Source organism: Melanerpes formicivorus, unplaced genomic scaffold (genome assembly GCF_026170545.1).
Source record: "Melanerpes formicivorus ecotype bairdi unplaced genomic scaffold, bMelFor1.0.p_v2 SCAF_4, whole genome shotgun sequence".
Classification (NCBI taxonomy): Eukaryota; Metazoa; Chordata; class Aves; order Piciformes; family Picidae; genus Melanerpes; species Melanerpes formicivorus.
In genome coordinates this window covers 17,715,628-17,728,833 of record NW_027142356.1, presented here as the reverse complement: position 1 = coordinate 17,728,833, position 13,206 = coordinate 17,715,628, and the positions used below count along the sequence as shown (strand labels likewise).

The following is a 13,206-nucleotide window of genomic DNA, read 5'->3' as shown; positions in this document are numbered from 1 at the left end:
TTTTAATTACCTTCTTTGTTCCTCTACTGATGAGGTCAACATAACAAGCAAATTCCCTTGCATAATTTTGACTGCTAGGCTCTCTGAGTGGCACACCAGTGTTGTCTTTCAGGGACCTACCTGTGTAGAGCTTCCACTGCTGTCAGTGTCATTGCAAAGGAGTGCTTGTGAATTGATTGTTCTTTTCTTTTCTTTTTTTTCCTTCTTGATGTCACATCACTAGGAAACATCTGCTCAAGAAATTAATAAGTATAGTACAATATCTACTGCTAAAAGAGTAGCTCTCAAGTGAAGAACATTCATTTGCAGACAAGGATTGTGCATTTCTGCCACTGGAACAAAAATTTGCTCTAAGGTCTTTAAGGTTTTTCATACATGGACTGATGTGATAATTATGTCTGCATGTTGTTTTTCAAGCAGACATGCACTTGCTTTATCTCAACCCTAAACTGATCAAAGGCTTTGCAAATGGAATTAGTGCTGTCTTGAGCTAATAAACTTTGACTTACAGGCGTGTATATTCCTATGGCCTCAAGTCAAGCTTGGTGTGAAAGCAGAGCAACCACATATTTTTCTGCCAAACTTTCATAGACATACGCTGAATCTGGCCTTTACTTCTGCCTGGACTGGTGCAGCAGCAGCTCAGCGGCAGGCACTGTAGTACTATCCTTACCGTTGACAGTGCCATAGATGGTCATTTGTGTTATGCTGCTGGCCAGGCACATCTCCATGTGACCTGACAATGGAAATAAATAAGTCCCAAGACAAGACACTGACTCGCTTTCAGCACATGTTGGGTAAACATAGGAGTGCTGGAGACAGCTAAGTTTCTTCTGTATTGAACACGCTATTTACAACACTCTATTTCTCTCTCCTCTTTTTTTTTTAATAAATTAACAAAAAATATTGGAGGTGATTATAATGGAAAATAAGTATTATTTGTACATAATTTTAGAGACAGTAGGTCTACAAATAGTCAGCTGAAGATACAGAAATAAGCTAAAAGTAGTCATCTTACAGGACTTTGTCTTTCCAATCAGACGTGACCTGAAATATTTCTGTCATGAGACAAGGAAGCCAAATGATGATGGAAGCTAAAATTGTGTTGCTTTAGCCCATTTAGGGAAAAGAGATTTATGTTGAAGAATGGCAACATTACACTGTTCTTGTTACTGATGTCATTTAAAAGGAAATTGCAATCTCCTTTTAAGCACTAAACTATGTATTGTTGGTGAGATGACTGATGTTGCTGGAGTCAAACCATCTTTATGACCCAAAAGAAAAAAAGCACACTGATTTTTTTTATTATTATTATTTTTTTCAGTTTTCTGTCCTAAACAAGCTTGTTCCTCTTTTTCTTATCTACACAGTGACCTTTGGCCTGAGATCATAAGTGGCATTATTGTCAAAAAAACATTTTCTGGGAAATGTGGATGGATGGAACATTAAAATTAGAGTGGAAAATGTGATGATATTAACATTTCTAATTTTGTTGCTATCAACAAACACATTATTGTGCCAGAATCATACATTCATGTGCCCTACATTAAGCAGACAGCTTCTAAAATTTTGTGCTCAAATGACCTAAATTTGCATGTATAAACAATGACATGCATGTATACAATAAAGTATTTATGTATTAAATATACAGAAAAGGTGTATGTGCAAGTGCTGAAACTTTCTCTCAATACTCCAGATGTCCACAAAGTTACGATTGTGATTGGAACATAACCATTTTTAAGCAAGTCAATCTGATACATTCTAAGATGATAGACCACACAGTTAATTTTGATCTCAGTGTCGTTCTCATTGTCCACTGATATATGTCCTGGGACCTACGTGTAAGAATAAAGTCAAGAAAAATAAAAGTCAGACTAAGAACATGGAAACTCAGTTCACCATTTCCTTAGGTTTACAAAGGTTTCTTGGAAGTCTTCTGTGCTCATTTACAGGTATATGAATGATTCTGATGCAGAAGTTGTTCTGTTGTCTACCTCGTTAAAAGTATGGTAGCAATTAGGTCTGCCCACAAAAGCTACAACAGAAATCAAGGCTGAAGTTATTGCTGTGTAAATATCTGAGACTTATTATTGAAATATCTGTTGAATGAAATAGGCAAGAAATGAAGCAATTTTACTATTACTTATATTATCTGGATTACTCCTTTAAAATATCTTAAGTGTCTTATAATTTACTTTTCTGAACAGGTGGAGGTTCTGTCAGCTTCTCTTATACACATACAGACCTCATCCTCTAGAGCTCAAAACCGAGACTTTTGTAGCAATGTTTTAGCTCAGAACAAATAGGAGAATTCAGCATATGCAAATGCTTTGAATTTTCCCTTCCTTTGGATTTTCCTAGTACAAAGATCAGTAGAACATTTACCTCCCCAAACAGCACTGCATGTCTGATCATCTTTTTGTATTGTCTTCCTTCCCACAGGGACCCTATAAAAATACAGCAGCTGCAAAACCAAATTCGTCTGGAGCAAGAAAGTGGCCAGTGGTATCGTCACCAAAAGCAACCTGATCAGCATCATCACTCTCCATCTTCTCCTTCCTTCCCTCCTCCCCCCTCCTTCCAGGAGCTGGAGTCTAGCCAGTCTGTCACCTCTCCTGTACCAATGAGTATTCTTAACTCTCATACTTCCCCAACCATGCAGTCTTCTGGCTCCTTCAACTATGCTCGGCCTAAGCAATTCATTGCTGCTCAGAACATTAGCCCTGCTTCAGGTTATGTGACTCCATCTTCAGGATCATCTACATCCAGCCTTCCTTCCCCTATGTCTCCAACTGCTTCTCAAAAACAGTTTGGGAGAGTGCCTGTTCCCCCTTTCTCTCAGCAGTTTGCTCCAGAAGGGGAGTACACCTGGTCTCCTTCTTCTCCATCCCCTCCACCTCCTCCTCCACCTGTCTTTAGTCCAACCACAACATATCCAGTGTGTGATTCTTTTCCACTTCCACCTCCTCCACCCCCTCCTCTTCCTTCACTTTCTTCACCTTCCCACAGCCTGTCTCCGACTCCCAGATTTTCTAATTCTGGCCAGTCTCCAGCAGCTTTTCTCAGCTCCATGCTGCCATCCCAGGCACCACCCATCTCTGTCAACGCATTAGGCCTCCCAAAAGGAGTGACACCTCCGTAAGTATCAGCTAATGAGCTCTTTGAGTTTGACTATACTGAACATTACTGTATTTGCTTCATTTTATACTTTTCTAGTCAACTCTGATGTTGTTACCTGCTACCTGAGAGGGAGAATTGCATGAATTGAAAATGCCTCTGGCTAGAGGTGGGATACAGGTTTCTAATCCTTACAGAGGTTCTTAAAATGTCACACACTAAGAACACAAAATAGGAGAAGGTAGAGCTTTAAATGGAGTTTATGAAAACATGAAAGCAGCAACAAAAGCCTCTGCATGCCCAGGACAGTGAAAAGAGTTCCAAGAAAACCCTTCTCAGGGCCTAGTTCTCTTAAAGTCAGGTGTTCCATTATATCTTCAGGTAGAGGAATAGCAAGTAAAGAGACAACTGTTCAGAAGTCCCTATAGCTTTGTGATACTTAAAGTGTAAAGTGTTAAAATATACATCTGACAACAAAGCAGTCATAACAATATAGTGGCTTTTGGCTGGAGTTTTTGTTCTGAGAAAGTTTTGAAAAGGGTTTAGGAGGAGATTTAGAAAAACAGTGCGTAAAACCAAACAGAATGCCTTTCCCTAACAACTCTGCATGCTTGTTTTCTGCTTTTGTCTTCTGTAAAGGCCAGAATAGTATTTTGGAGCATGTCAGCTCCCAGCATAGATCAGTTTGTCTTTCCACTGGCACTTGACTCTCATTCCATTCTTGGAGAACAAAGAGACATGCTGAAGAACAAAAATGAGAATAGCTGTATCCAAGGCTTATTTATAACTTTGTCTAGAAGTTTGTCTAAACATATCTACAGTATCTAGGTGACTTGCTCAGCTACATACCGTTGCAGTGGGAACTTCTGTTATTTCAGTCCAAAGATATAAAAAGGAAGAGAAGTAAGAAAGCAGACAAATATCAAAGCAATAAATCATGTATATTCTTTAAGAAGCATTGCATTATCTTGATTTCTGTCATATAACTCGTTATAGAGTCTGGCTATAAAAGAGATTTAGGAGAAAGACTAATAAATAGTACAGTTTTCCCTTCCACTCATAATAGTGGTGGTTTTCTGTCTAGCTGTGTTCTTTGCACTGGCTGAGTTTCTCTATTGATCCCAATGGTTGAAAGTTGTGTCAATAATTTAGTGACAGCTGGACAGGTAAGCAGAGCCTTCAAAAGGCTGCAATTACCCCTGGCTTTCCAGAAAAGGCTCTAGTACAGCTTTATAGTTCTGGATAGCAACTGGGTTCTCTTTCAACTTCCTTTCTGTATGCAGCAGCAGCTCAAGTGTCTCCTATGTCACTCTTTCTCTACTATGTTCATGCTTGCTTGAGGCATTAGCTGTGTTTTTTCTCAGTCCCTTCAATCTTTGGATAGAGACAAAATTCTGCAAGGATGCTTCCCCCTTTCTCATGCTCCTCACTTACCCAAGTCCAGCAGCTAGTCTGAGTATGCACATGGTGATGTGTCTATCCCTCCCCAGGACAAGGCAGCAGTCTCAGGCTTTGAGCTGAGGATAAGGGTTGACTGTTTGACCTGCATTCCCTCAGGAAATGTAGTCCAGATGGGAGCTGGATCATGTTAACTATACCGAATGTGTGTGTGTATAGTTTATGTATATACGTGTGTGTGTGTATACACACACAGAATTTGTCATCTGAGTCATAACATTAAAACATGGTAAAAGATGCACTGTGTGATGCAAAAAGAAAAAAATATATTATTAATCTAATGTTATGGATATTTGATGCCAATTTTTCCCTGGCCTCTTCTTTTTTATTTTACTGTGTAGGTTATAAATATCTGATATGCCTTGCTGAGTAAATTGTTCTGTTTTCCATCATTATCATACTACTCCTGAGCAATTCCTCCCTTTGCCTTCCTCCCACTGCTTTTTGTCTGTTCTGCTTTGTGCTTTTCTTCCCAACACCTTTATTTTCTCCTTCTTTTCACTTGTTTGCTTCATCCTCAAAAATCCTCTTTTCTGGAACATATTTGACTTTCTGAGATATTGTAGTTTTTGAGCTGCTCACAATACCCCGTAACCTCAGCCCATAGTCTCACCATGTATTCCAGGATCCATTGATAGTAAAGGATAGTATTTTTCCCTGACAGTGTGCTCTACAGGTAACGAATTGGAGAATTCAAAGTTATTCAGCCAGTTAGTTTTGTCTCTGCTTCTTGATCAGACGTGTAGCAGTGATATTGAGAATAGAATAGTGAACTAGACAGAGTTCAAAATGCCCTTCATGGATAGAAGGTACACTTTTTACTAGAGATTCCACATACACTGTTTGAAGTGGTAGTATTTCATCTTTAGACAATAACTTCATGATTTTAACATCAGTGGAATTTGACGTGTACCTGCTACTGTATTTAGATACTTCAGCATTTTTGTATCAAGTGCCTTTACTGGGTAAAATGTTCTTAAAATGGTTTTCCTCATCTTCTCTCAGTGTTTTTATGGTCCCTTTCCCTTACCCTGCCCCTGCATTTTCGTGTGTGTGTGCATTTCAGGGTTGATAATTCGCTGTTCTGATTTAGATTTGATGGTCTTTTCATGGTGGTTGTTTACTCTCTTCTCTCCCATGTAGGGGTACTGACAGCCAAATACCTGAGAGAAAACAAGCATTTAGCCTTGTAGGAGTCTCCTCTTATTTCAAAACCCCATATTTTGGTAGAGTAAGAAATTCTGCAGAATATTTTAATAGGTGTAGTTAGGCATCTTGATATGCTGTGGAATTTGTAGAATAATAGTTTGATTTTTCATACATTTGAATTTTATTTTATTTCATTACTGTTAGCACAATTACAGATCTGCTCCTCATTATTCAACCATTCTTATTCAGATTGCTTTTGTGGTAGGAGCAGAGTAAAGGTAAAATAGTAAACATTGCAGTTGGAGGATTTGGGGAAAATATATCTGAACATGAGTATTTCTGTACCAGGAAAAATTCCAGCAAATATTAGGGTTTGCATTCATTCCCAACCCCCAATTTTTGCTCCTGTTCATTAGGTAACTTTTGTTCAGCTTTTCTTGATTTGTTTTGTTGTACTTTCTTTTCCTATAGCTTGGGTACCACTTAGTGGCTGTTAAACCAACACCTTATCTGTGACATCAGATCACTTCTTCTTGATTGTCCTAAGAAACTGCTTATACTGGGGGCTTTGGTTTTGTACCATGCAGTATGTGTGCAGGATTATCATACAATACATGCCATATAAGGCTTTTTTGAAATACGATGAATGCATGGTTGTTCCACTTGAGCTTTGAAATCCAGGCTGTATCCCAGATCTAATCAGTTAAAGTTGCTCAAAAGTAGAGATTGGGCTTTTAACGTGGAAACACAGACAGTAGCCAAAGTAACAGACCTCCTGTATCCTGACAATCATTGCATTTGAAAGTCTTAGTTTCCAAGATGATCTTAAGCAGTTCTTTTTCTAAATGGTATTTCCAGATGCTTAAGAATGTTGTAAGATGACAAGCGAACTCAATAGTGAGAATTAGTACATGTATCCCTGTTGAAAAGAGAGAGAAACTGTTTGAACCACTGTTCTGCAGCTTTGGTCTGTAAATTTTTTTTCTTCAGGGGATTTAATTTTGTAACTTCCTGATTTTAAGCAGATCTGGATGCCACAAAACATCTGTGAATGTAAAAGCCAGGTATAGTGCTTGATAGTTGTGAAGACCTTAATGAGTAGCATTTCATCAACTAGAATATAGGATATATTACCTTTTCTCAGACCAGTGTAGGTTTTTTCTTCATATGCTTCTGGGAGTTACCCGTTGTTCTGGGGATTTCAGGACTATGGGGACTGGAGCCTTTTCTACATTCAGGAGCAGTCAGTACTTTAGTGATTTCTTCTGGACCATCAGCTCCAGCATAACACTGCTAACAGTCAGAAATGCAGCTAAGATTAATAGTTACAAAATAGATAACATTTTAAAATTTGATATCCAAATGTGTGGACATCTCTTGATGTCTTTGAAAACAAACAGCACTTTTCTATCTGTGGTTAGCAGTGCAGCATAAGGTAGAGGTGTAACTTGCTGAGGTGGGAAGGAACTGAACAGGAGAATGAAAAACAATAGATTCTTCTTTTCATGAGTAAAAATGAATTTGTAAAGATAAGCCTAAGAAAAGCAAGGTTTTGGTGGTAGGTATGCAGTTTGTAGGTGAGTAGTGTCTGTGTTATCTAATCATTAAGAAGGATCAAACTTGCTTAGAAATATGTATCCTTCATTCCAGCCTTGATCCCATCCAATTCTGAGGCGTGATTATTTTTAATCTTTTTCCAACTACAGTTTCATAACTTATTCTTGGGTGGTAGAAATAATTGAACTTTTACCTTTGTTTTATTTAGCATAAGTCATCCTTAGTCAGGTCTGTGCCTCAAGCATTCCCTTAATTCAAATGCATATGATGTCATATTACTGAACAGATCTGACTCTGGTCTTTACAGCATCTATGCAAGATCAGACTAAAACAATTTTGGTATGCAGCTCCAGCTTCAAAATTTGTGTCCTATTACAGTGCTTGTAGTAACTTTGTTCTTACAGTAAGTGAAAAATGTGTTAAGTGGGCAGGAATTAGCTGTATTTTTTGGAAGGCTTTAGTTTTAAAGGAAAAATCAAGTTACTGTTCATTACCTCAGCACCAGAGAATGGATTTGGATTTCTGTGAAACTGAGCCATACTGGCTGCAAACAGGAATTTGTTCTTGGAAGGATAATAACAGCCAGCTTGTTACTCTTGTTTACACTGTGAAAGGTGCATAGGAAAAGAGGGAATCATATCCAGTGTGTACTGTGTAATTAAAGCATGAAAAATACTGCTGGTTTGGCCTTCTTTCTAAACAAACATATTCCAAAATATTCAAAACTAAGGCTGCAAAAATCGTTGCTCTGCAAAATCTGTGTGTATTAAGATGACTGAGTTTTGGCAATTTCATAGCACCCTTTCTGACCAAAACAATTCAGACTTCTGTGCTTCTACCTATATTTGTATTCAGGCCCTCAGTGACTTATGTGATGGTCAGATCCTTAAAATCTGTGAATTGGAGCCTGATTCTGAAAGGCTGATAGTTTCTTTGAATATTCATGGTGATGGTGGTGTGCTTGAGACTAATGGTGTGAATACTTTGAAATACGCCTTCCTCAGCTATGTCCTTCTACCTTAATACTCAAAACATACTCTGAAAATTTCAACAGGCACAGAATGAACATAAAAATACATAAACAAGTTAGCAGAACGTTGTGTTTGATATTATCCCTGAGAAAAGATGCAAAGAAAACCAGTGAGTCACTAAGGAAAACACAAATCTTAGGAACTTAATGCATCCAGATAAGGGCATGTAAGGATGGTAAAAAATGTTTGCAAAAGCAGTTGAAGAAAGTTTGCTGCCAGGCTGCCTTGATCTGTAAAGCTTAATGGATCTGTGCTTCGGACAATAGATTTGCCAAAGGCCTATCGCCGTTTGGAAGTTCATCACAAGAATGTATGTCTCAAGAGCTAACTGGGTATGGGGTTCTGTATGTATATGTACACTTACATACACATTTTAAAGTGTGTAAATGTAGAGAAAGAATACCTAAAGAGAGGGTGGAAATAGAGCATCTGCAAGAAGAATTACATTTCTTAGTGCACCTCTGTCTTTTTTTTCCCCAATTTAAAACAGTTCTGAAAGAGAGGTTCTCAAAAGACATTTGAGGAAATTTTGACTGAAACATTTGTCTACTTATATTGCTTAACTGACCACGTCCTCACGTAAATACTTGCTTGTAAATGCAAGTGAAAAGAATGTATTTTTTGGGCAAGTTGCTTTGACCAGGTCTTGGATGACAGTTCCGCACCAACTGTGCAAAGTGCTGGACGTTCTGGTACATAATGACACATCTGTGAAGTTGTTAGGGCATCTGCTTCTCCTGTTAAAAGCTACCAGGGATCCCCAGGACATTGCTGAAATATTTGTGTATCTTTTTCTTAAATAAAATTCTTTAGCTTCCCTACATGACTTGTTCCAGTGTTACTGTTGGAGGGTGAAGAAAGGAGAGTTTTACATGGTTTCTGTCTAAGCTAGGGCTGTTGTTTTTCACGTTCTTGGCTATGTATGATACTTCATGAAGAATCATTGAATGCCAGCTATTTTTCATGACTTCTGTTTGGTTCACCTCTCTATTTTCATTCTCATTTCCTGACTAAATAAACAAGATATTTTTGTGTGTGTGACATAGCTTGTCACAAAAGCTACGCTTTTAAAAACCCCCTGGCAGTTTTTGTGTTCTAAAACTTCCTACCGTGCTGTATTTTTTGTGAGGTGTCATGATAAAACTGGAGTTGTGTCCAACATAAAGGAAAACAATGACGTTTTATGCTAATGTGCCCCAGAACTATATTTCTTTTCCTTTTGAAATGATAGTGTTATTGTCCAAGTTTCAATCTCACAAGTTCTGGAGAGATGATTAATGTGTTATATCTAATTTTCCATTTGTATTGCTGTCATACTTTGAACACTCTTCCTGAGTTTCATCATCATTAGACTGGCTCTAGACTAATTATGATGATCATTGTAAATGACAGTTGTTACCTGCACATTCCATTTTGAGAAATGTGCTTTTATATTTCACTATTCCACTTGCTAAGCTTGCAATATTTAGTATTGACCTTGATATACACAGACCTTTAAAGAGTATTCATTGTTCTGTATTCTCCCAGGCTGACAGAAAAACAAAGTAAAAATAATTGCTACTCTCTGAATAGCTTTTTCAGACAGTTGTGCAACCCTATAACAGAAGTCTCAGACTGAATCTGTTTCCCTGATTTAATAGGGAATTTACTGCAGCTTCTGAAGGCTTACTCAGAAGCCATAAGCTGAAGTGTATCAATGCTACTTCTTTTTGTCTATCTGCATAACCCGACAGAAGGAGATATGAAGTTCGATACAATTGAATTTTCATTTCCTCATTATCTTTCGTTGTCTTGAAGTAGACTGTAATGTTGTTTTCTTACATTTGGTGTGTACATTGATCTTACTAACCTGTAGTTCTTTTGGTAGTCCTTTGCCTTTTATAAATGAATCTCTTTGCTTTGGGGTTTTTGTTTTCAGAAATAACTGATGGTGCTTCATAAAATGCTTTCATGTGTTACTTGAGTTCCACTCCAGAGCACCTAGCCCACCTCCCTCTTTTCATTACTGTTCCCAGATTTCTTGAGTTACTGAAGCATCTCTTTTGAAGAGAACTTACCTCCTCCATTTGGCATTCTCTTGTCTCTGTGTAGGTGGGATAGTTTTCCTAACTTCTTCCTCAAAAGAGAGTGGAGGAAATTTTATTACTTGTGACTGAGAGGACCTCCAGCTATAACCGCTGAATATTTCTTGGGTGATGCATATTGTTCTCAGGTTCTTTGCTACATTAAGCAAATGTCTACTTTAATTCTGCTGTCATTTAATGTGAAAATGCAGCTCTTTTTACAAGAACTTGACAATTTTCCCATTTTAAATTTACTTCTGGTAACAGAATATGAAATTGTTTTAGGAATTTAGACAGAAACGTTTCCAATTATTGTTTCTCCATCTATTCACTTAATTTCTTTTTCATTGTTGTCAGCAAATGTAACTGTTTCATTTTAACTAATACTGAGAAATTACCACTGAAAACACTTGCTGAAGAATGAAGTTTCTCTAACCATGTTATAGAAACAGAATACTACACAATATCCAACAAAATTTGTTATGTCCATACCATTCTTGTTTGACACTCTGGTAGCTAAATTATTAAGTTACGTATTGGAAAGAAGTTTGCCCCTTACATGCCAGTCTGATATATTTATTTTGTCTTTGTCATCTGTGAGTTTGTCAATTTATCTGATTTGATGCCATATTTTGCATAATTCATTCCCATGTAATGGTTTGAGCCCTAGTTAGTCAATGAAGTTAAAAAAAAACACCAACACACAAATATTAAACCAGTATTAGTGTGACTGACTTCATGGAGAACTGCATGTTCAAAATGCAGCACTGTTGCTTTCTTCACAGCTGTGTGAGATCAACTGATGACCAGTGGAAATCCCCATTGCTGGGCACTTTTGGCAAAAGAGCTTTTATAACATTACTGAAAAGTGTTAAGTATTAGCCAGAAAGGGGAAAAAAATTCCTGTGCTATTCCAGAAAATGGGAATGAGACATCCCGAAGGGCAATCATAACTCGTAGCTTGGTATGAAGAATAGCTTAGTGTGAATGCAAACTGCTACATGTTTGTTATTCGGCTGTGAAACCACCCTGCTGCTGAAAACTGCTTTACAGGGATGATTTCTCTTTTTGCTAGTGTAACCTAGATTCTGTGAATGGCTCCTTTTTCAGAAACAACATTTACATGTTGCCTTCAGGTATGCGTTCACAGAGATGTGAAGAATGAACATGAAGTTATGCATTGTGTATTGCAGAGCCGTAACAAGGGATTAGTTAATAAATAATAAAGGAAATTAATAATTAACTGCCATGTCTTGCATCTTTCTGATCTTTTTTTCTCTTATGCTTCACGGGAACCTAGTTTATCTTCCATCCTCACTTATCTAGTCATGCTTTCTCTTTCATGTTTTCTCTTTGCTTTATTGTGATTGCTCTTTGTGTTTCCTCTTTGAGTGTACAGTGTCTACAGCCACCACTACACCATCCTGAGCCCTATTTTAACAAACATGAATAAAGCATAGTTTCAGCTTTGTTCTTAAACTAACCATTTAAACAATTATGTGAGTTAGAAGAGATAGCATAGTAAGAAAGATATTTGACCTCTAATTTCAAAGACATTTTCTTCACTAATAACAGTGATTCCAGCTAAATTTATAAATACCAATGATTTCGGGAAAGTTCATGGCTATTCCTGTACTGTTTTGCAGGGGATTTCCCAAGAAAACAGGCAGAACTGCTAGAATAGCATCAGATGAAGAGATCCAAGGGTCAAAAGATGCTGTAATTCAGGATCTGGAAAGAAAACTTCGCTTCAAGGAAGATCTTTTGAACAACGGGCAACCGGTACAAAAACATAAATACTCTGGGGAATGGGAGTGGGCATCAGAGGTAGTTTCTCACACATACAGCATATAGAAAAAATTGCATAGACTGTTTCCACATTTTATGTATTTGATGTTTTTAAATGTATGTCTAAAGCTACATTTCCATAAGGGATGATAGTGAACATTTTGGCCTATCACTCCTCCTTCGGGGCAAATTTACTTGGATTTAACAAAGTGATGGAAGTCTTGAAGATGAAAAGTTGTCATAAGAAGCCTACACATCCTGTACTTTGAGTGCTTTTTTAGCCTCAGAGCCAATCTGCTTTTGACTGTTCATCACAGGGTGGCTGGCCAGTAAGCATAGGCATAATGCTTGATCAGTCCAGATTCATTCTTCCTTTTGCCCAGCTGTCAGACAGTGAAAATCAAGAATAGGTGGTAAGTACATGTCCGACAAAAATGAGGCAGTTCATCATGGGAAACAAACTCATTAGGAATCAGTCTATGTTAGATCCTACAGCTGTGGAACTTTTTTAACTGATAAAATAAAAACCCTATAGTACAAGCTAACAGACTTAGCAAGAATTAACAATGTACTCGAGTCAAGAAATGAGGTAAAATGAGTAAGTATGTAGAACAGTTGAAATGTACAGTGGCAAAGTTCTCCATTACTTTTGTGCATTTTAAGATCTGCATAAAAAGTAAATACCAAATTCTTCTTGTTCCAAGTTGATGAGAAGCAAATCTGAGAATTGATGACAATTACTAAGTCACTGATTTGACTGTCTTTGAAGCAGAAATCTCTTTTAAGTGTAATTTTTCAAAGGTAAACTGTCACGCCCTGTTTTGCCAATGCAATGTCTTCAAAAGCATCTGAATGCCCCAGAATGCCTTTGTGTCACTGAAAGTTGGCATGCTTCAGCTTTCTTAGGACCATGATCAGTAGTTTGCTATGTTTGCTTTGTGTCTGAGATGTGGACTATAGTGTTGTAGTTCAAGACAGCCGATTGAGTAAGACTATCTACTCCACAGCTGCTGGATTCTTAATTTGGTCAATGGAATGAGGTA

The 13,206-nt window shown here is 37.6% G+C and overlaps 1 protein-coding gene across 1 annotated transcript in view; it reads left to right on the top strand.

The window, feature by feature from the left end:
- The window catches only part of PALLD (palladin, cytoskeletal associated protein), a 180,798-nt gene that overhangs the window by 145,520 nt on the left and 22,072 nt on the right, over positions 1-13,206 (top strand). Inside the window, 2 exon segments of the mRNA XM_068137130.1 lie at positions 2,443-3,138; positions 12,022-12,157. Of these exon segments, the coding sequence (XP_067993231.1) occupies positions 2,443-3,138; positions 12,022-12,157 (832 nt within the window).